A 22938-nucleotide genomic window follows, 5' to 3' on the forward strand; every position below is an offset into this window, starting at 1 on the left:
TTTTTTTTAAATGAGTAGAGTATACCCTGTACTGAGCTGTCAAATTTGAAAGTTGTGTTTGACACACCGCCCTTAATAATTTAGTCAGAATTATTCTGACTTAAAATCAACACCATTCAAGACACTATTAAGTCATCGCACTTGCTAACACGTGAGGTAGATTGAAAATAAATTGTATCTTTACACTATATAGATTGATTTGAATCTGAGTACAAAGAACTGTGTGTGAAAAACAGTGCACATTTGCTTAATATGGTTCTGTAGCTGGGTTTCCTAAGTACCCGGATTTTCACTCATTCCTTACGTTAAACCATAAATGCGACACTCCTGAATTTACATTAATAATATTAAATGGATAATAAAGTAACAAATAAAATGAATAATTAATTCCCAATCATTTATTTACCGAGTTCGGCTGTTCACATTGCTTATATACAAACTGTATACATAAATAGCTAACACTATGATATCATTCAATGATCACGCGCTAACATCACAATTTCACAAAATATTTCATTTATTACACCTAACAATATTCACTGGATTAAAAAGGGCACATTTATGAAGTCGCAGACTGTCGTATTGAAAACCAGACTTATATACTCATTATTCATACAAAAATCAAATATGATTGGCTGTTCCATTCATACAAAAGAGCCCGTCAATAGATAAAATGAAGCGAAGATAGTGAAAGTCACTCCCCTCAGTTTCATTTACAGCTATCTTCACTGTGGAGTATATTTGATGTTCTACACGAAAATCTGCTTCTAAATAAATGCGTCTTCACAATTAGTTGCAAAAAACAGACATTAAAGGCTAATTAGTAAATGTATACCTGAATCAATGTGTTCTTTTTTTAATATATTTAAAGCAACGTAGGTATCCACGACCCACAATTAATTCAACCACTAAAGCTACCGTTTCTCCTACGCTGACGTCGGACGCATAACGCACAGAAACATGTACCGTGTATCGTTTTGCAGTGTCTTATTAAATGTCGTGTATATTCGTACGCTCAAACAACGCACACGCCCGATGTCAGCTTAGGAAGAAATCAAACCTAATGTGGTATGTAACTGATTAAATCTAGTCAAATGTATAATCTCACTATGTCGTTTTCACAATAACGGCAGTGTAAAACACATGCTTTTACCTTAAATTTACAATTTAAAGATGTATTTGCGTCATTGGAATCGTCATCATTATTGGCCTGCGACCATCTATTGCAAATAATTCAGCATCAGGCAGAGAATCATGTAACGAAGAAACATATTCATTTGTGGTTGAAAAATCCTACTATTATATTATCCTGGAATATTAGTCATATAAATCAAGGATCTCTGCTATTCAAAACTAATAGTCATACTACACAGTCATAAAGTGGAAGATAGCTACTTCTATTTTAGAGGAGACTCTACTTGGAATAAGACGAGTGTTCGATAATAATCGTGTACGTTACGCCAGCAAGAAAGTGTCACCTAGAGTGATATAAGTAGAACGTATAATTAGTGCGCAATCTGCTGTAAATGTGCGCCGCATAAAAAAAATGTGCGTGTTGTAGTTTTGAAAAAAAAACGTAAAAACGATTCCTGCTGGAGTAACGTTGTTCTAGCAAGAAAATTCTAGACGAATTATCGGAGAGATAAAATACATACATGGGCAGAGAGCTTATATTTGTGCAAGTATGTGCGCCATAAATATAATTTGTGCGTCTTCAGGTTTTCGAGATATTGCGTTTCTCGCTGCAGTAACGTTTTGCGAATTCGTGTATCTCTAAGACCATTTTATGTGCGCCTGTAGAATGAACATACACGAATAGCTCTTAATTAGTGCATATTTGTGACATAATTAGATGCCAGATAATATTTATAATTTTCAAGTAATCGCGCTTTATTGAAAACTTAAAAAAATATTGTAGCGCCTAAATGAGAGGACGTATAAGCTCGCTAAAAACTGTATTCGTTCCATCTTGTTGTTTATAATTACCATAAAAAGTTTCAAAACAGAACCTACAAGCGTTAATGAATAATATTACTAAAAGTCGAAACGACGGCATCATAACTTTGACGCCAACAAACAAGAAACTGGCTCAACCTAAGATGTGTAGATGTAAACCAAAAATTAGTGCATTTATCAAATAATATATAGTAAAAATATCCAGCTTCAACTGTTTCGTGTTAAGTAAATATTAATACCAAACCAAAACAGTTATTCAGCGCAGGTTATCCGACCAAATTCGAATGACTACAAAAAAGCGACGGATTCATACGTATCGATGACCTCCTTTATTAAACGTATTACACCTAAACTGTGTTCGTACAGTCACGCTCAAATGTTCGTTGGGAATTATTATTACAATGACCTAATAAAAATATAATATATATATATATATATCTAGGTATTAAATGTACTTTCTGATCATATGAAATCAAAGAGCTTGTTGGTTTAAGAAAATATTATTTTTATTATCATACCTAATTATGATTCTTAAAGTAATTATGGCAACAAATCACAGATCAAATTTTCTAAATAAAAGCCTATTATAATAGCCATTTGTCGCGGTGGAAATGTGTCATTTGTATACGAGGTTAAAGACATTATCATTTTTGAACTTCATGATATGTATGCTATGTTGGATGATCTGCCTCTTACCATCGAAATAAATAATAAGGAGTACACAATTCTATCTGTAATAGAATATCAGCCTACTTCAACACCCAAAGGTGTTGGACATTACAGGGCTCACTGCTATAGAAAAAATAGTAATTTATTTGAATGTTACGATGACCTTTATAGTAAAATCCAACGGCGCGGGCACTATAATATTATGCCACATATAATAGTCTACTTGTTAGAATAACATGGTTTATCTGAATTTAGCATTTGATTAGGTTTTTATTACGTTCGCGTACTATATAATCATACCCAAAACATAATTATATCTCGGCCAAAACAACAACTACTTAATATTTAAATTTCACGCCATGATGGTACTGAACTACTTTAAGTGATTTTATTGTTTGTGTACTTAAGTAAATGAAAAACTGATCTGTGATTTTAAATAATACCAAATGACTATACAAGGTACAAATAGTTTAATTGAACAATGTTTGTTCTAATATTTATAGGTAGAAAATTTGATCTGGGATTTGTTGCCATAATTACTTTAAGAATCATAATTAGGTATGATAATAAAAATAATATTTTCTTAAACCAACAAGCTCTTTGATTTCATATGATCAGAAAGTACATTTAATACCTAGATATATATATATATATATTATATTTTTATTAGGTCATTGTAATAATAATTCCCAACGAACATTTGAGCGTGACTGTACGAACACAGTTTAGGTGTAATACGTTTAATAAAGGAGGTCATCGATACGTATGAATCCGTCGCTTTTTTGTAGTCATTCGAATTTGGTCGGATAACCTGCGCTGAATAACTGTTTTAGTTTGGTATTAATATTTACTTAACACGAAACAGTTGAAGCTGGATATTTTTACTATATATTATTTGATAAATGCACTAATTTTTGGTTTACATCTACACATCTTAGGTTGAGCCAGTTTCTTGTTTGTTGGCGTCAAAGTTATGATGCCGTCGTTTCGACTTTTAGTAATATTATTCATTAACGCTTGTAGGTTCTGTTTTGAAACTTTTTATGGTAATTATAAACAACAAGATGGAACGAATACAGTTTTTAGCGAGCTTATACGTCCTCTCATTTAGGCGCTACAATATTTTTTTAAGTTTTCAATAAAGCGCGATTACTTGAAAATTATAAATATTATCTGGCATCTAATTATGTCACAAATATGCACTAATTAAGAGCTATTCGTGTATGTTCATTCTACAGGCGCACATAAAATGGTCTTAGAGATACACGAATTCGCAAAACGTTACTGCAGCGAGAAACGCAATATCTCGAAAACCTGAAGACGCACAAATTATATTTATGGTGCACATACTTGCACAAATATAAGCTCTCTGCCCATGTATGTATTTTATCACTCCGATAATTCGTCTAGAATTTTCTTGCTAGAACAACGTTACTCCAGCAGGAATCGTTTTTACGTTTTTTTTTTCAAAACTACAACACGCACAATTTTTTTATGCGGCGCACATTTACAGCAGATTGCGCACTAATTATACGTTCTACTTATATCACTCTAGGTGACACTTTCTTGCTGGCGTAACGTACACATAATAATCTAATTACAACAAATATCTATACACAATTATTCGGAGCTGAAATCGGCGTTATTTCAAAGATGCTATACAAATCGGAAACTCGGATATTATTCAATATTACAGGGGAATTAAAGCAATCATGCGATATTACTTGATATTCTTGACGTTTCGGCACACAGTTAAACGCAAGTTATGAAAGTTATACTAGAGGCGAGTCACAAAATGACAAGCAATCAGTTTGAAACTACGGCCAGTGTAACCTATGCCGAAACGTCAAGAAAACCAAAGGAAAAACGCTTAATCACGTAAATTCTGCTTCTTAAATAGTTTTAGTACTACGAAAGTTTTAAAAGTCATGAACTATGTAATAATTACATCGTCTTAAAGTTATTTATGAAAATATAACATTTAGTTGAAACCTAGCTTCCCTGTACTTAATAATTTTCTCTCAAGTATTAACCCGATGATTAATGTCCTCCTGACTGATATTAGGCTAAGGCGGCCAATCTATTTAAACCCAGCCAACAGATTTGAATCAATATTCCTTTAGTCAGAGAACCTTACTCGAATAATAAATTTGACGTCTGATAAATACTGTATTGTAGAACCAGTCAAAGATTTGACTGAATAATCAGCTCATAAGTTATTTGTTAAATGTTATTTTGTCTAGTTAACCGGATGTACTGAAAATATTTAATTTTCAATACCGAAGTTATGGTTACAAAATATAAAGATGTACAAACATTTCAGAATATTTCCGCTGGTTAAGTAGTTGAGTCATATTTATAAGTTATTAAAGCATTAGTGAATATTTGTTGTCAAGTGAAGTCCTCGTACGAATCATCATTTAAATACGATAGTCCGTGTCATTCGGCCGCTGCCTTCGCTTCGGCGATTACGCTTCTTGCTTGTTCGAGCGCTTTCCTGTTAAATAATTTAGATTTTAATCAAACATTTTGTAGCATTCATGTGTCTAAATATGAATGGTACATCCCATAAAAGTAGTCGAAATAACACATTAATACTTTTGGAAGATAAATAGTGAAGAAAAACATCGTGACAGAACCTTTCATGCTTGAGAGTTCTTTAAAAGAGTTCTTGAACGGATGCAAAGTTCTTTTCTCGCACTTAGTGAGCGTGGATTCACCACGCTCGCAAATAATAACCTCTATTTCGTTTTAAAAGGAGACGTACATATGTCAAACAATATTTGCTTTATCACACCATAAGAATAAGACACTTTTAGTTTCAAGTTCATAGGGTGGACCAGCTCAGAGGCAACTGGCTTCCCTCAAGGAGTTTACTTTCCCTAAAGTGGGACTTTATTTGGTTAATTTACTACGATATGCTACGTCTTGTACTCACAAGTGCAGCGGGTTGTCGGAGTCGAGTCTCTGCAGCGCAAGCGTGGCGAGCGCGGCGAGGCGTTGCAGCGCGCGGGCCCGCAGCGCGCCGTGGCGCGGCAGCGTGGCCGCCAGCGCCGCCGCCGCCGCCGCCACGTACGGGCCCGGCGCCGCGCCCGCGCCCATGCACAGCGTGTCTGGGGGACAAATGGCACTATTAATACACATTACACACTGCGATAGAATAACAATCTTAAACTATAATACTATATCCAATAATCTTTATCCATACCATTATTTGGTATCTTAATGTGTTTACATGTGACATGTTATTAAATAGCGTGAAATTCTTGACAACTTTAAAACGTATTTATGGTAAACATTTAACAGTATAAGTTAGCAAAAGGTATCGAATATTTTAACAACAGCTAAACGCATAATCCTTCTTTGAGTTGAGCTTTGGGTAGAAATACGACGTTCGTAGTCGTATATCATATTTCTGGCGAATAAAGAATAGCATAAGAATCCTAGATTAAAAGCGAAAATATCGAAAAGACACTACATTGTTCAAAAAGTATAACATTATAGTATAGTATTGTATGATGTCATGCCACTAGCTTGTAAGACTATATAAACCATGTACATTATATTTTAAGAGGAATCAAAAACTGAATTTGACGAACTCAGTCGTATCACTTAGACTCCCTAATCGAACCTTTACAACACAATATAAGTTTTAAGTATATACGTACCAATAAGCTTCAAGACGAGTGGGTCGGCCCGCAGTAGCGGCGGCGGGGCGGTGAGCGCGAGCGCGGCCCGCAGCAGGCGCACGCCCGCGCCCACGCAGCGCCGCCAGAACGAGCCGCCCGCGCCCTCCATCACCCTGACACAATACACATACATATATTACAATACTCACTTGTTGTTAAAAATAGGTTTACATTTCTTTGTATAAATTCCCGTTTACGAGCTCTATACCAGTAAAAATGTCAGAATTGGTACCTAAAAGTAAGACAATTATGACATTTTACTAGCAAGGATTTTTTTAAGCTATCATAACATAAAAGAATTAGTAACTTAAAAAAAATATATTGTTAAAATTAGAGGCACAAATGTATGTTCAGTTCGGACCGATTTAATTATATTTTTTTTAAACTTGAGGCACATCCTAAATGAGCTATAACCTCAACCTCAAATAAATGCTTATATCTCGTTTTCGCAACCTCGCCTATTGTTGATATACATACAAGTATACGTCTGTATATACGCCCTCATATGTTAAGCAAAAATGGATGTGGAAGGGATTCAAATAAAATTAAAACATAGTGTTAATTGAAAAGCTTTTTATAAAAAAACATAACATTTACTTATCATCTACATTCTACAGTATTTACAATTTAATACATATTTACAACTTTACATTTTACACAACATGTTTTATAAATATAAGCTAAAGCAATCGTACAAATGTTCAATAAGGTTCAATATCCACCACCAGTTTATAAGATCCGTCAGTATCGAAACATACAAGTATGTTCACTTCATCTCCCTTGCACACGTGCGTGTCTTGAGGGAGCATGTGCGCGATGTTGTTAGCGAAGCTACCGGGACGGTCAGTGGCCAGCGGCTCCCAGCCGGTCAGCAGCGTGACGTGGTAGCAGCACAGCACGGCGGTGGCGGCGCCATCCGCCAGCGCTTCGACCCGCAGCGCCCGCGACCCACCAACGCTGGCGGGCTCCGCGGCGCCCAGCTCCACGCTTGGGGTCAACGGAACATACTCCAGCACCGCCGTTTCTACGTACAGCGCCGTAGACGAGGCATAGCGGTTCACGTGGCGTGCCAAGGGACCGTCCACCACGCGGTTGTTGGTCTCCAGCCATGTACTGTTCACCAGCTGCCCCGTCACCTCCACCGACTCCGGTAGGCACATGCCGCCGGCCGCCAGGTGCGCGTGCTTCAAGTGATGTACCAGTCTGTTCGTTCGCAGGTCGATGTCACCGTTAAAGTCGATCACGTTGCTGAATATCGCGTGGAACTTTTTGCCCCTAAACACGTCGAACGACCAATTTTCCCCCACTAGTATGGTAACCTTTTCCTTCGGCACCGCGTTCGCCTCGAGCACCGTGTGAAGGAAAGCCTCGTCCTCTTTAGCCTTCACGTGACAGATGAGTGAGTTAGCGCCACGCCTCATCATCAAAATTCCGAATAGCGGAAAGGGGGTCAATTCCACTATATCTACTTCTTCGAATTGAACAGTTTGACACAAATGCACGCAAACCGCCGGGACAGCTTTGACGATTAAGTCCATGTAGTCGTGGTCGTTGAGGAAGGCGAGCGCGTCGGGCGCCAGGCGCGCCACGGGCACGTCGGGCTCGGGCAGCGTGGCCAGGCGGCCGCCGCTCGTGGAGAAGGGCACGCGCAGCTGGCGGCCGCGGCGCAGGCGGCGCGGGAGCAGGTCGAAGAACACGGCCTGCTGCCACGCGCGGGCTCGGTGCGGCGCGCGCGGGTCGGTGGTGAGCGCCACGCCGTCGCTCAGCTGCAGCTCGAACCAGCCCACCAGCACGTCCAGCTCGCCGTCCTCGGTGGCGGTGAGCGTGGCCACCGGCGGGCGCCGGCCCAGCAGCCGGCGGCGCACGTCCCGGTAGCTGTTGAAGTCCACGCTGAGCAGCGGCGCGGGCTCGCTCACGTACGCCACGTCGTAGCGGGGCACGTCCTCGGCGCGGTACGTGTCCGCGTGCCGCGTGGCGCAGTGCGCGTGCGCGCGCGGCACGTGCAGCAGGCACTTGGCGTGCGCGCTCAGCTGGTACTTGTGCCGCAGCCGCGGGCAGCGCGCGCCCGCCAGCCAGTAGCGCGCGCGCCCCGGCACCACCCGCGCGCCCGGCAGCAGCAGGCGCTCCCAGGCGTGGGCCAGCGCCTGCAGCACGTACTCGCCGAACAGCCCCGCGTCCAGCGCGTCCGTGAGCAGCACGGAGCGCGCGCCGTACACGTCCGCGGGGCCCAGCGCGGCGGCCGGCCGGTGCACGACCACCACTTCCTGCGCCAGCTGCTCCTGCATGGCGAGCTCCGCCAGGCGCGCCATGCTGGGGGCCGCCTCGCACGCCGTCACCGCCACGGGCCGGCACGCGCTGGCGAACAGCGCCAGCAGCCCCGCGCCGCAGTCCATGTCCAGCACGCTGTCCACGCCCGGCACCACCACCTGCCGGATCGCCGCGCGGTACGCCGAGTTGCGCACCTCGTCGTTCAGGGCACGGAACCGACACCTCGGGAACAGGAAGCTCTTCACGTTGTTCAAGTTTCTCTCGATGCTAGCGTAGCTGTTGTCTATGTTTAGCGCTTTCTCGAAGTGGCACAGTGCCTCTTGGAAGTATCCGTACTTGAACAGGTATCGTCCGCAGTCACTGAGTAGGTCCACGTTGCCGGGGAACACTTGAATCGCTTGCTCGAAGTTGGAAAATATGTCTGCCTTGTTCCCAGCGATAACGAGTTGTTCGTTCAACTTAGACAATACTAGACGAAAGTCGTTCTCGTACCTTGACTTGATCCGCGGTTCTTTTTCAAACGCGCACAAGAACATGTTAAAAGACTTTCTGTAGTCGCGGTTGGAGGCGAGCACTCGGGCGAGTATTACGAAGTCGTAGCCTGCAGACGGCATCTTGATATTTTAACAATGTGCACTAGGAATATTCACTGGTATAATATAATTACGAAATGTGAATTTCACAGTAACGTCAAAACTGGTTGTGGAGACGTGTTGTCAGCTCAGCGGTGTGAGTACAAGTGACCATCAGTGTGCGTAAATTGAAGACGTTACGAGCGCGCTCTATTGTCTCACACGACCAGTGAAGGGTGGGGGGACACGATCACAATATTGTCACTCGTTAATACTAATCCTATTATAAAGAGCAAGTAAAAGTGACTGATAACGACTCTTTACCTGCTATAAGTTAATTACATTGTTCAAGTAAATATCGCAGGTAACACCATTTTTTAAGACAATAGGTCAAAATGTAAAGAATTAAATGTTTTACTAAAATATTTCAGTCGTTTAAAGGAATTATACTTTTTATTATTTTAAGTGACAAACAAAAAATTGGATGTCACAAATATGTACTAATGAAAGTTATAGAAAAACATGTTGAGCGGTCTTCTTTAATTCATAATTCAACTAACTATAAAAGTTTATTAGAAATAGCCTGGTGACACACATCGAAGTCTCAGTAATAGGGTCCCGTATTTACCCTTTGTGTAGGAAACTAAAAATAATATGTAGACAAACTCAAGGTGATACATAAATGTATTTTTTTTACAACCATTGATTTGAGTAGTAATGTCATTTTATGTTTTACATCCGTAAAAGAATGAAGCATCTTTCTTGTGGACTAGCTGACGCGCGCAACTTCGATGCGTCACATTAGAGAGAAAGAGTGATTTTTTCCCCCGTTATTGCAACACTTTTTTACTGGTACGTGAAGATATATAGCCTATAGCCTTCCTCGATAAATGGGCTATCTAACACTGAAAGAATTTTCAAATCGTACTAGTAGTTCCTGAGATTAGCGCATTCAAACAAACAAACTCTTCAACTTTATAATATTAGTATAGATTATAATATTAGTATAGATAAACAAAATAGGTAGACATATACGGATAAGAGCGTGTACGTGTATATTCATTATATAAAACGTTAGTATTAATAAAATGGTGATGATGATTGCTTATTTTGTGGTATATGCCTGAATGCGGCTGGCAAAGTGCATTGTTGTGGTGAAAGGTCACACGTCACACAATATAAGTGATCATTACAATACGTGTATAGATATAGGTGGTTTGGTATTAATACAGTTTAGTATCGTTATGTGATCAGTACGCGTATGTAGACTGTACGAAAACGAGTTTATACTTTGTAACTTTTGTTTAAAATATGCCTATATTTCGTGTTTCTGCAAGTAGTGTCTCTACTTAAACTTTGCTAAATATTGTGATTTGAAAACAATAAATATAAATAGAGTCAGACGTATAATATGTCGTCTAGTAATAACAATAATGTACGTACTGTGGCGGCAGGGCAGGCAGGAACACATCAGCGGCGAGAGCAGCTTGCAGTCGTCCCCTGGCGGCGGCCTGCAGGCGACGCAGCGCGGGCCCCGCGCCCGCCACGCTCGCGCCACGCACCACACACGCGCGCAGTCGCACGCACGCGCGCACGCACATCGGGTCCCACGCCACCTCGATCAACTCTGCACGAACATAGTGGACCATTATAGCATACTGATAAAATTAGTCATAACATTTTGTTTAGTGTTTTTACAAAGAGGTCACATAAATTCATTAAATTGTCAATGCGATATATCTTCGAGAAAAAAAAATCGATTATTGAACGCTGAAAAGATGAACTAAACTATCCAATTATTTTAAAAATCATACATAAACAGTCATAAACAATTGTTGTGAAATAATAATCACAAAACCAAAAGCTGAAAACATAGTAACGAGGTGCTACTGTAATGTTTTTGGCGACGATTACAATAAATTACAAGTCACTAGTAAATACCCATTCTGGAAAAGAAAAACCACCTATACAACAAACGAAATGTTTATAATTATACCTGTTAACTTAGGCAGCACGACTCTAGTAAGTATGGTAGGCACGAGCATGAGGTCGGGGTCCTCCCGCACGGAGCTCTCGGTGACGGGCCGCTGCTCCACCTCGCCCTCCGAGCCCGACTCCGACGAGTCGTCCGCGCGCTCGATACGCACTCCGTACATTAGGAGACATCTGGAACAATTAGTACAATATTAGTTTTATAATAAACTAGCTGACCCGGCAAACGTTGTTTTGCCATGTAAATTAAAAAAAAAATTGTCACTTAGGGGTATGAAAAATAGATGTTGGCCGATTCTCAGACCTACTCAATATGCTCACAAAATTTCATGAGAATCGGTCAAGCCGTTTCGGAGGAGTATGGCAACAAAAACTGTGGCGCGAGAATTTTATGTTTTATATATATTTTTTTTTTGAATCTAAACCATTCTCAGATCCCCTTGAACACACACAAAAAATTTCATCAAAATCGGCCCAGTCGTTTAAGAGAAGTTCAGTGACATACACACACTTACAGAAGAAATATATATACTTATAAAGATAAGATACCTGCCTTGCCTGTAATTCAACTACACGGACTATAGTTGTATAGCCTAATCATTACTCCGGTACCGTACATAAGCTACAACACTGCCAAATTTCATGAAATCTGTTATGGTATTTTAACATGATAGTGCAACAACCATGTATTTGTGATTTTAGTAAGATGTTTAGAATGTCGAGGAGGAATATAAACTACTGAAATAGCCATTTAAGTTTCTACGACAACAATTATTAAGCTATTCATATACAATTTACGTTCAATATAAACACAGTTTGAAACCTATGTTGATAATGTAAAATGCTCACTTGTACCAATCCATTTTCTCGTAATCTTCATTGTCTTCATCAGCTAGTGGATTCCATAATATCAACTGTGAATAAAACAAAAAGGTTTTAAATTTTTTTAATAAAATATTAGCTACTTATGAAAAGTGAAGTCTTTGTCTCTTCTATCATCTTTGCAATCAATTGTGCAGTAATAAAGTTTCATATTGCGAAAGTAATTTGTTTGCATCGCCCACTTGTGTAGGACAATAAACAAAGGAGTTATATTTAATTAAATTATATGTTCTGTACGCATGTAAAAGTATTTGGAAGCAATTGATCTATACAGAGCAATAACGTATAGTAAGATTATTATGAATTACAATATAAACTCTAAATTGGATAAAATTTAACATAATGTAGCATCAATTCCACAGTTTAATTTATGACATACCTGGTGTCTAACATAAGGTGCGAGTAGTTTGGGCAGACAGTCCGCGACGTAGGCGTCAGTATAGAGCGTGAGAGCGCGCGCCCGCCACCGCGCCAGGCGCGCACACACGCCCCACACGCTGCGCCACGCGGGGAGCGCGTCGCTGAACAACCGGGACGACTGCGCGCGGATCGCGTCTGGGGAATACACATATGCATGTAATAAGTGTACTATTTCACAGTGTACGCAAAAAAAATCTCCATTTGATTTGTTTCAGAGATGAAACACTTATCCAGCAATGGATTGGTAAACGATTTTTTTAAAATTACATATTAGGAATCAAAATTACAACATTTTGTAGAACTACAATTGCAATTCCGAAAACAATAATTCATTGGTAACGATCAATCATGAGGGAAACAATTTAAAAAGAAGTTCTATACAAGCAGAAATATAAGATGGAAGAAAACTGAGCACATGGTAGTGTAGGTACCTCTCTCCTGGTTGTAGTGGTGCAGCTCGTGCGGCGGCAGGTCGTCGTCGGAGGAGTCTCCGTCGCGGTGCGCGAGCTGCGCCGCGCCGCCCGCCGCCGCCAGCAGCGCCTCCCGCGCCAGGCGCCGCGCGCGCCGCCGACCCTCGCGCTCCGCCGCACGACGCGTCTTCTCCTCGCACTCCACCGGCTTGGCGCAGCCGGCTCGACCTGGACAAGCCATCAAAATTGTTTTGTGTTATATAGAACGAACACTTTCAAAAAATAAATAGTAAATGGTAGCTAAAGCGATAACGAGACAAACATCTTTATTTAAATAACAAATCGAAAACAATTTTTTAAGTAGTAATAGAAAAAACAGTAAGAACAAGAAACTATGTTACAGTTTACCGAAAGCAACGTTTTACTAAATAATTTTAATAAATGGGAGGTAAAACACATCTCATAGTAAAAAAACTGCACTAATCCTAAACAATAATCACGACTACTGTTATAAAACACCAAAAAATATACCGCATATTTTTTTTCTATAACCATTCATCATAAAAACTAAAGAATAAGAATAAAACTTTTTTTAACAAAACCAATATTTTAGCAAAGTCTATAATTTCTTGTCACTTTAAACAAACACTTAACTAAATACACAATTAAGAACAAAAGAAACATAATCTCCTAATCCTTTTAAGCTTAAATGTGATTTATACCTCTTTACAAATTGAAAAGAGTTCTAAAACAATTAACACCCAAGTGTGAAAACAATTAAGGTGATTATTACTTCTGGGTACATACATAAGCTAAACCAATAACAATAGGTTTTGAAAACCTTTTGAAAATTTGTGATAAACATTGTCCTACTAGTATTACAAGCCTTACAAAATGTTTGGATGTGAATGAAGCAACAGAAGTTGTATGAATCATTCTCTGGTCTCTGACTACCCCTATGGAAATAAGGTGTAATTTCATGTATGTATGTTATTAAACATTTTGAATTGTACTAACCGTGGGGTGAAAGTAATCTTGAACACTTCTGCTTCTTAAGGAGTTTAAGAGACCAAGCTTAAATACTTTTTACAAATTACTTTATTATTTGATAACTATTAGTTGTGAGTGCAGCGTATACATACGAATACGTGCGTCAAAATACGAGTTCATACGCACCAAAAATAGACTCCTAATGCATAAACAATCTCAACATAACCTAAATATAAATACACATATTCAAATTTGCAAAAGATAAATGTCAAACGTCGCCAAAGTTTTGTATTTATTAAAATTAAAATAAAACAAGTAATTAAAGACTTTGCTCTCTCGACAAGTACCCAACATGACTTTTTTCGAAATAAAGAGCCAACATCCAATCGACAACAAGTACCAGCGAGTAACCGACTTCAATATAGATTCCATTAGACTTATCGATTATAGACTGACTTAAAGATCAATTTTCTCCGTATATAGTTGTAACTCACCAGCTAGTGCCAGTACATCCTGCGCTTGATCTCGAAGGTCAGCTCTACGCCGTTCAACCAAGAACTCACAGCGACGCTTATGTAGCGCCAATGCTCGAGCTTCTAATGCTTCTAGTTGAGGCATCTGTTATAAAACAATTAAGTTTATAGTATGTTAACATGAAATTTACAGTGACGAAAAGTAAAAAAAGTCTGGATATGGTATCTAATACCATTCATCAATACTGGACATTTTTGTCTGATCTGGGCGTTTAGTTGACTCAATTATTTTGTTATCGTGTCAATCAATTGTAAGTCGATTCCGCTGTGTTTTTTTAACAGAAGTTAATATCCTTCCTTTCTTTTTTTACCTTTGAGCAGACATTGAATATGTAGCTTTTTAGCAACTGTTATATAAATAAAAAAGGGAGCAGAAAAATGGCATATAATTAATACCTTTTCGTCGAGACACTCGATGAGGTCGGTGAGGTACCCGCGCACGGCCTGCGCGCGGCGGTAGGCGGCGTCCAGCTCCGCGCAGCGCGCCGCCCGACTCTCGCGCAGCCTGGCCGCCGTCAGCAGCCGCTCTCGGAGCTCGCTGTGACTCTGCTGCGTCGACTGCCGCTCCATACGCAGCTCTTCCAAACTGACAACAAAACATTATTTATTCACATGAAAGTCGGGAAACACAAAAGCCATTTTCTATAAACTACCTTTGTTTATTTCAAACTAGCTGACCCGCGCAACTTCGTTTGCGTCACATAAGAGAGAATAGGTCATAATTTTCCCCGTTTTTATAACATTTTTCACTGGTACTCTGCTCCTATTGATCATAGCGTGATGATATATAGCCTATAGCCTTCCTCAATACATAGGCTATCCAACTATCCAACTAACAAACAGTAAAATAATTTTTCAAACAAACAAATCAACAAACTCTTCAGCTTTATAATATTAGTATAGATTAGTATAGATTTCATAAATATTTTCATACATACACATTCCAGTCCTACATAAACATACATTCACTTCTCATGAATTCCCAAATCGGAATTATAAAAGAAAAAGTAACATCTCACCATCCTTACATACACTTTCACAAAAACATACTTAATCCTTTCGCAAAAATATACCAACCCTTTGTCTTAAAATATGGTGTTACCTGCGTGTAATTACGACAACAATGCAATTAACTAATAGCAGGTAAAGAGTCGTTATCAGTCACCTTTACTTGCACTTTATAATAGGATTAGTATTAGCAAGTGACAATATTGTGATCGTGTCCCCCCACCCTTCACTGGTCGCGTGAGACAATAGAGCGCCCTCGTGACGTAGTTAACGTGCTCACACTACTCACACTGAGAGTCACTTGTACTCACACCGCTGAGCTGACAACACGTCTTTGCCAGTATTATTGTTGATTGGGAATTCCTACAGTTCAGTTAGTATTAAGTGGAAAGTTAAGTTCAAGTGTAAAATTAAAATGTCGTCAGTAGCGTACGATATGGCCAGACTCGCCCGTCTGCACGCCTCTAACAACGACTTCCAAAAATCCTTCGACTTGTTCATGAGCGCTTTTGAGGAAGAACCGCGAATCAAGAAACGTTTCGCCAAAGATTTCCATTTAGTTGTGTCCAAAATGAACGAATCGCTCTCGCAATCCGTCGTCGAAAATAAGGAAGCCATATTTGCCAATTTCGAACGAGCCATCAAGATGTGTCCCGACAACGTGTACCTACAAAACGATTGCGGACGATATCTTTACAAGTACGGATATTTCCAAGAAGCGCTCGGTCACTTCGAGATAGCGTTGAGCACAGACAGCAGCCTCGTCAGCGTCGAGAAAAACGTGAACAACGCCAAGAGCTTCTTGTTCCCGAGACACGTGTTCCGTGCCCTGAACGACGAGGTGCGCAACTCGGCGTACCGCGCGGCGATCCGGCAGGTGGTGGTGCCGGGCGTGGACAGCGTGCTGGACATGGACTGCGGCGCGGGGCTGCTGGCGCTGTTCGCCAGCGCGTGCCGGCCCGTGGCGGTGACGGCGTGCGAGGCGGCCCCCAGCATGGCGCGCCTGGCGGAGCTCGCCATGCAGGAGCAGCTGGCGCAGGAAGTGGTGGTCGTGCACCGGCCGGCCGCCGCGCTGGGCCCCGCGGACGTGTACGGCGCGCGCTCCGTGCTGCTCACGGACGCGCTGGACGCGGGGCTGTTCGGCGAGTACGTGCTGCAGGCGCTGGCCCACGCCTGGGAGCGCCTGCTGCTGCCGGGCGCGCGGGTGGTGCCGGGGCGCGCGCGCTACTGGCTGGCGGGCGCGCGCTGCCCGCGGCTGCGGCACAAGTACCAGCTGAGCGCGCACGCCAAGTGCCTGCTGCACGTGCCGCGCGCGCACGCGCACTGCGCCACGCGGCACGCGGACACGTACCGCGCCGAGGACGTGCCCCGCTACGACGTGGCGTACGTGAGCGAGCCCGCGCCGCTGCTCAGCGTGGACTTCAACAGCTACCGGGACGTGCGCCGCCGGCTGCTGGGCCGGCGCCCGCCGGTGGCCACGCTCACCGCCACCGAGGACGGCGAGCTGGACGTGCTGGTGGGCTGGTTCGAGCTGCAGCTGAGCGACGGCGTGGCGCTCACCACCGACCCGCGCGCGCCGCACCGAGCCCGCGCGTGGCAGCAGGCCGTGTTCTTCGACCTGCTCCCGCGCCGCCTGCGCCGCGGCCGCCAGCTGCGCGTGCCCTTCTCCACGAGCGGCGGCCGCCTGGCCACGCTGCCCGAGCCCGACGTGCCCGTGGCGCGCCTGGCGCCCGACGCGCTCGCCTTCCTCAACGACCACGACTACATGGACTTGGTGACCAAGGCGATACCGACGGTGGCCTTACAGTTAACTAAAATTGTGCCCTTTGAACGAGTGGACGTAGTGGACTTAACCCCGTTTCCCCTGTTCGGTGTTCTCATGATGAGTCGCGGGGCGAACTCGCTTATTTGTCACGTAAAAACCGTGCACTGCAAAGCTTTTCTTCGCACGGTGTTAGAAGCGAACCATATACCGGAGGAAAAAGTGACCATACTGGTAGCGGAATGTTGGAACTACGACGCGTTCAGAGGAAAAAAATTCCACGTGATATTCAGCAACATTATCGACCACAGCGGTGAAATTGATGTGACAAGGAAACGACTTGTGCAACGCTTGAAGCGCGCAAATCTGGTGGACGGCGGCATGTGCCTGCCGGAGTCGGTGGAGGTGACAGGGCAGCTGGTGAACAGTTCGTGGCTAGAGACCAACAACCGCGTGCTGGATGGTCCCTTGGCGCGACACGTTAACCGCTACTCCCCGTCCACGATGTTGTACATTGACGCGGCGCTGCTGGAGCATGTTAATCTATCGCCAGTCTTGGAGCTAGCGGGCGCTGAGCCCGTCAGCGGCGTCGGGTCGCGGACGCTGCGGGTCGCAGCGCAGGCGGACGGTACCGCCACCGCCGTGCTGTGCTGCTACCGCGTGACGCTGCTGGCCGGCTGGGAGCCGCTCGCCACCGACCGTCCTGGCAGCTTCGCTCACAGCGTCGCACACATGCTCCCGCCAGATACTCACGTGAGCAAGGGCGAAGAGTTGGAATTACAAATATGTGTCGACGCCGACGGATGTCACAAGCTAGACTTACTCAATAAACCTCGTAAAAAAAGTCAAATAGTTCTGAGTTAGACGATAAGGAAATGTTCAAACTGTGATAATGTATCATAATGTAAATAATAATTATTAATTCGAGCTATCCAGTAAATTTAAGTCACCCCAAAACGTACTTATTTTTCTAGCCTTTTCTACTCTTGACAACCTGCACTCCACACCACCTTTTTCTAAACAAGACTACACATCTTATCACTTTCTTCAAATCTCCATACACCTATCACTACTCTCTCACACAAGAGACACTCTATACTCGGGCCATTTCAAACGTGCGAACCAAGTCATGTCATTTTATCGGAGGCTCTCGCTCGCACTTACACATTGTCACATTCCTATTATTATTTGATTATGATGTAGTTCGCACGTGTAACGGTATAGTAGAAACCATATGTGATCACGAACTTCAAGATCAGTACAATGTTTGTTGTTTGTCGTATGGTTAGTGGTCAACCTAGTGTCAAAGTTGTTCAAGCCGCCCGTGGCATGGCTTAATGACTGTTATCTTAGTAGACAGCAGCCGGGACCGACGTTTTACGTGCCCTCTGAAGCACGGAGACGCCCAGTTCAAGTACCACTATGCGTTATCCCATCTATGGCATGACCACGCCAAAGGTAGCTTATCCCACCCCGTTTACCGACCGGTAAGCGCAATTGGCTAAGGGTGGCTATCAGTACAATAACATACCGTTTTCTAAGCGCGTCGACAAGTTCGTTGGCGCTGGTGGGCTGCGTGGTGTTGTCGGTGGTGAGCGGGCGCAGGTGCACGGGCGCCTCCAGCTGCGCCGCCGGCAGAGCCACCGAGAACGGGTTCACCTCTACCGCACCTTCACCTGGCATATTACAGAGAGCCATGTTAATATTATGCTCAGGTTTTAGTACCATACATGTTGTTACTTTACTATCCTTGTAGTATACAAAGTAAATTTCTTAAGAGATAGAAATGTATACGGGGTATACGTTCGAATTTGCACGTGTTCGTATGTATGTGTACTAAAACATAACATAACATAATAAAGTAAAATCATTTTTAAATCAAATCATGCAATATTCGAAGCTAATTTGGACATTTATTTTACAGATAGTCAAGCGTACGAAAAACACGTCACGCATGTTTCCTAGTTTAGACTCTAAAATCTTCGCAAATATCACTATATCTTTGTTACTAGCTTAATTTATATATAGTAAAATTAGGCTAATAAGCTCTTACTTTAATAAAGCTACCATCATTTTAAAACTCGTTTCATACGAAGAAATTAATAAAAAACTCCAGTCTATTAATAATTAATGTGTATAACATAAAGAGTGGTGAACAATTGAACACACAAAGCGTAAGTTATGCATCAGACCAGTGATGTCGACGATGGCGGGCCGCGCCTTCTGCAGCTGCTGCGACTCCCACTCTTCAGCCTCACTGTCCAACTCCTCTTCCGAAACAGCTGCTGTACCTGAATATAAACAGATTCTGTTAGCTAACCTGTACCTTGGTTATGGCGGGTATCTTGAAGGTTTAAGTATTGTGATTGGATTCAATGTTATAAAAGATGGGCAACTTCAATGAAGTAGCCTAAATCGATTGGCACTTAGCACCAATCATATATCAATCTAGTCTGACGGGATCAATGCGAGCCACAATATATTTATTTGTAAGAAATAGTGGGGTATTACAGTAGGCAAGTATTAGGATATTCCTTTAGACTTAATGATAAAATCTCCGCCATTCCTGGCCTACAATATCAAAGAAAAGTCAAGCCATCTTTCGTTATCAAAATACGAATAAAACAATTTTTTGCGCTACTTATTGTTACACTCTGGATCAATCGAACAATTATATATCTTTAGGGACTTTCCGTGACTATATTATATTGTATTTGCCCGATCTATCTCGTTGACTATTGACAATAATCAAAACATATCTAAGTACTCACGTTTAGGTTTATCATCAGGCATGTCCAACCCTCTGACGAGGATCCTGCCCTCCTCCTCGTCATCGTCTCCAGAACCATCGTCCCTCACGAGCCGGGAGCCGGGCGCCGCGTCAGACTTAACCGGGATAAAGTCAGCACCGAGCTCACGCGCCTACGAGAAGTGGAACGCTACTGGATTATTACTTACTTACTGTTGTAGACCCATGGACAAGACTTACGCAATTAATTGAAATTATTTAAATTTTTTTTTATTTTTTTATATGGAACAGCTAAAGAATGGGCAACAAACTGTCTTGCTAAGGGTTAGAGATTGAAGAAGTGTCTTTAAGTTTAAATAGGAATGAATTGGTGAATTTAATTAGGTAAATACAATTTTAAAGAAGTATGGGTAATCTAAGTTATAAGCACTGGTAAGTCTTGCCACACAGCCCTACAAAATGGCTAAAATTATGCATAAAATTAACTTAAATAATGAAGTGTTGTAGAACCATTAGCTCGACAACATGGACCGCAATCCTCAATGGCCAAATTCTAGAGGAACCCAAAATACCGTCGTATGAACAATCCAACAAGACACCGAAATGGAGAAGATCCAATAAGGATAAAGCATAATAAGGGCTGCTAAGTAATTTCATAGAGCCCTCAATAAGAAAGACCTATAATTGGTTAAAACAAAACCGAATTTCAAAGCCAATAACTTCTTTTGCAGCTGAAATTTTCTTCTGTAGACTTGAAATGATCCATCAGTTACGTAGTGTTCGCAGAACAGAACGACGCAGCCCCGGCGACGGCCATAAGTCCCTCACCTCTCATACCTGCTGTCTGGTCTTGCGCGCGGCGTGGATGAGCGCCGCGTCCGGGATCCCCGGCTTGGCGAGCGCGGCGCGCACCGTCTCCGCGCGGTACTTGTGGAACCCTCGGGAGTCTTCCTCCTCCTCCTCCTCCCCCCCACTCGACACGTCGCCCTCGCCGTCCGCCGCCAGCGCCTCCCGACCAGAAAGTATCAGACCCTCCAACGAAACCTTCTTCTTTGGCTTCCGATCTGTTTGGCTCTCTGTGTGGTTGTTCTTTTCCTATATTTAGAGGTTTATTATAGTATTGTTGTTAGAATAAATATGTTTCTAAATTGATAAACTTACCATGGCGTCCCGTTATCTTATAACCATTTTGTCTAGTTTGCAATCAGTTAATTCATTACTTTTCAACAATTTGTCTAACAATTTTGTAAAATAACCAACTAATACTATTTTTCACAGATTACTATAAGTCTCATGCATTGCAAAAATCTAGTTGTCTGTTCTCTAGCTATCAATCCTATTAACTGATTGCATGTAAATGTTAAAGTATGAATTAATTTACCACAGTCTACTTTCTACTACAAGTAATAGATCTAGACTATTTCAGACTTGGTCACCTAAACGAAAATTTACCCCTTTCACTAGCCACTACACCGTTTTAGTATGATTTAAAACTTCGCCATAAGGCAACCCCTAAGTGAGTTTCCACTAGAGCCCTACTACATTTTTTTAAAAGCAAGTCACATAAAAGTATCAATAACGTAATGCTCTATATTGACTATCCTATATCGCATATTCTAGTTATAAGACTACGTTTAGCATAGTGAAATTGTATGAACAACATCTCCACCGAAAAGGTGCAGGCACCTTACCTCGTGTCCGTTATTGTCATATTTGTTATCATCACCATCATTTCTAACGTCACGCTTCTGCTTCTCCTTCTCTCTACGTTTAGCTAGCCTCTTGCTTTGCGACGACTTTTTGACCTTGAATACTTCACCATCTTCCTCTGAAAAAGATATATAAAATGTACATTTTTACTTTTTCTTCTATTTTCTAGTTGGATAATAATGTTACATATCAAGTTTAAGTTCAAATAAGATCTTAGTGAGATAGTGTTTTCTGATTGCAGCAAAATACTTGTAAAAATGACAAAATCTATCGGTAGCATCTATCTATTCTACTAGACACCTACAACCTCAGTGGTAAATTGTACATTCCATCCAATAAGTAACATTTGGGACCATTTATATGACCATATTCAAAGAAATGGTGGTGTAAATAAACAAACTAAACTTTTTTCCCCAAAAAAAAAATATTAATTACCCACATACACTAGGTAGAGTAGGTATAGTCTAAAGGTATGAAAATCACCACCACAGTCTTTGCAATACCAAAATAATTACATTTCATTCTCTGTGCAAAATGGGAAGTGTGAATTAACTATTAAGATATATCTCTTAAAAAACATTTCATATTAGGCACAGAAAGGATTTAAGAAAAAGTTAAGGCATAAGACATTTATCATTAGAATAGGTACCTAATCAAAAGATATAACAATAGTAGTGGAAATTTAAAATCTAGGTAATCAAAAGAGAATATTAGTATAGTAGAGGGAATATACACGATTATTGAAGGGTACTTTATTCTGTAAATGATCATAATCTTGGCATTTTAATTACTTACAAAGAAATTCGTTGAAATTAGTTTTCTAGCCTTGACAACTGAAAAATAGGGTTAATTACCTTCGTCAGCGAAGCTCAACTGTGGCGTACTCTTCACAGGCCTATGTTCCCTTCTCTCCTGGCTGATGACGGGAGGCGGTGGAGGCTCCGGTTCCCCATCCTCATCATCATCAGCACAAAACATACGACGTTGAATTTTCTTCGGCTTCCGAAACAACGACATTTTGATTGTTCTCTCACGACCACTCAAGTACAATGACACTGAGTGCTTACATACAAATATAAAATGTATATTCGTGAATTGTAATGGTAATTTTTCCTATTATTCACAACACAACTCCGTTATTTTTGGTTAGATTTACCAAGTTTTGCAGAAGCCCGAAAACTTCAATTTCAACTTTTTTTAATAACTTTAGTGATGTGCGTGCATGACACATGTATCTGATTTCGTTTTGATTCTTATTTATAAAATAAGTAATATACAGTTTTTGTGTAAAATATTCTTTCTTCTTAGATATATTATGATTTTAAATA

General features: G+C 41.6%; 2 protein-coding genes across 2 annotated transcripts; both read right to left on the reverse strand.

Moving 5' to 3' along the window:
* Positions 1–383: 383 nt before the first annotated feature.
* Positions 384–22803, reverse strand: LOC142979341 (PAX3- and PAX7-binding protein 1). Its single transcript, XM_076124203.1, has 16 exons — positions 22465–22803; positions 21592–21728; positions 20738–20995; positions 19923–20073; positions 19344–19442; positions 18683–18827; positions 14778–14967; positions 14343–14466; positions 12880–13086; positions 12408–12583; positions 11996–12060; positions 11151–11320; positions 10598–10781; positions 6294–6427; positions 5564–5738; positions 384–5122 (listed from the first exon to the last, which is right to left on the reverse strand). The coding sequence occupies exons 1-16, from the start codon at positions 22625–22627 to the stop codon at positions 5065–5067; spliced, it is 2436 nt and encodes an 811-aa protein (XP_075980318.1). The 5' UTR covers positions 22628–22803; the 3' UTR covers positions 384–5064.
* On the reverse strand, positions 7016–10114 carry LOC142986093 (protein arginine N-methyltransferase 9-like). The gene has a single exon (XM_076134334.1). The coding sequence runs from the start codon at positions 9194–9196 to the stop codon at positions 7016–7018; it is 2181 nt and encodes a 726-aa protein (XP_075990449.1). The 5' UTR covers positions 9197–10114.
* Positions 22804–22938: the final 135 nt, after the last annotated feature.

The sequence above is a fragment of the Anticarsia gemmatalis genome, chromosome 2 (assembly GCF_050436995.1).
Source record: "Anticarsia gemmatalis isolate Benzon Research Colony breed Stoneville strain chromosome 2, ilAntGemm2 primary, whole genome shotgun sequence".
In the NCBI taxonomy this organism is placed as follows: Eukaryota; Metazoa; Arthropoda; class Insecta; order Lepidoptera; family Erebidae; genus Anticarsia; species Anticarsia gemmatalis.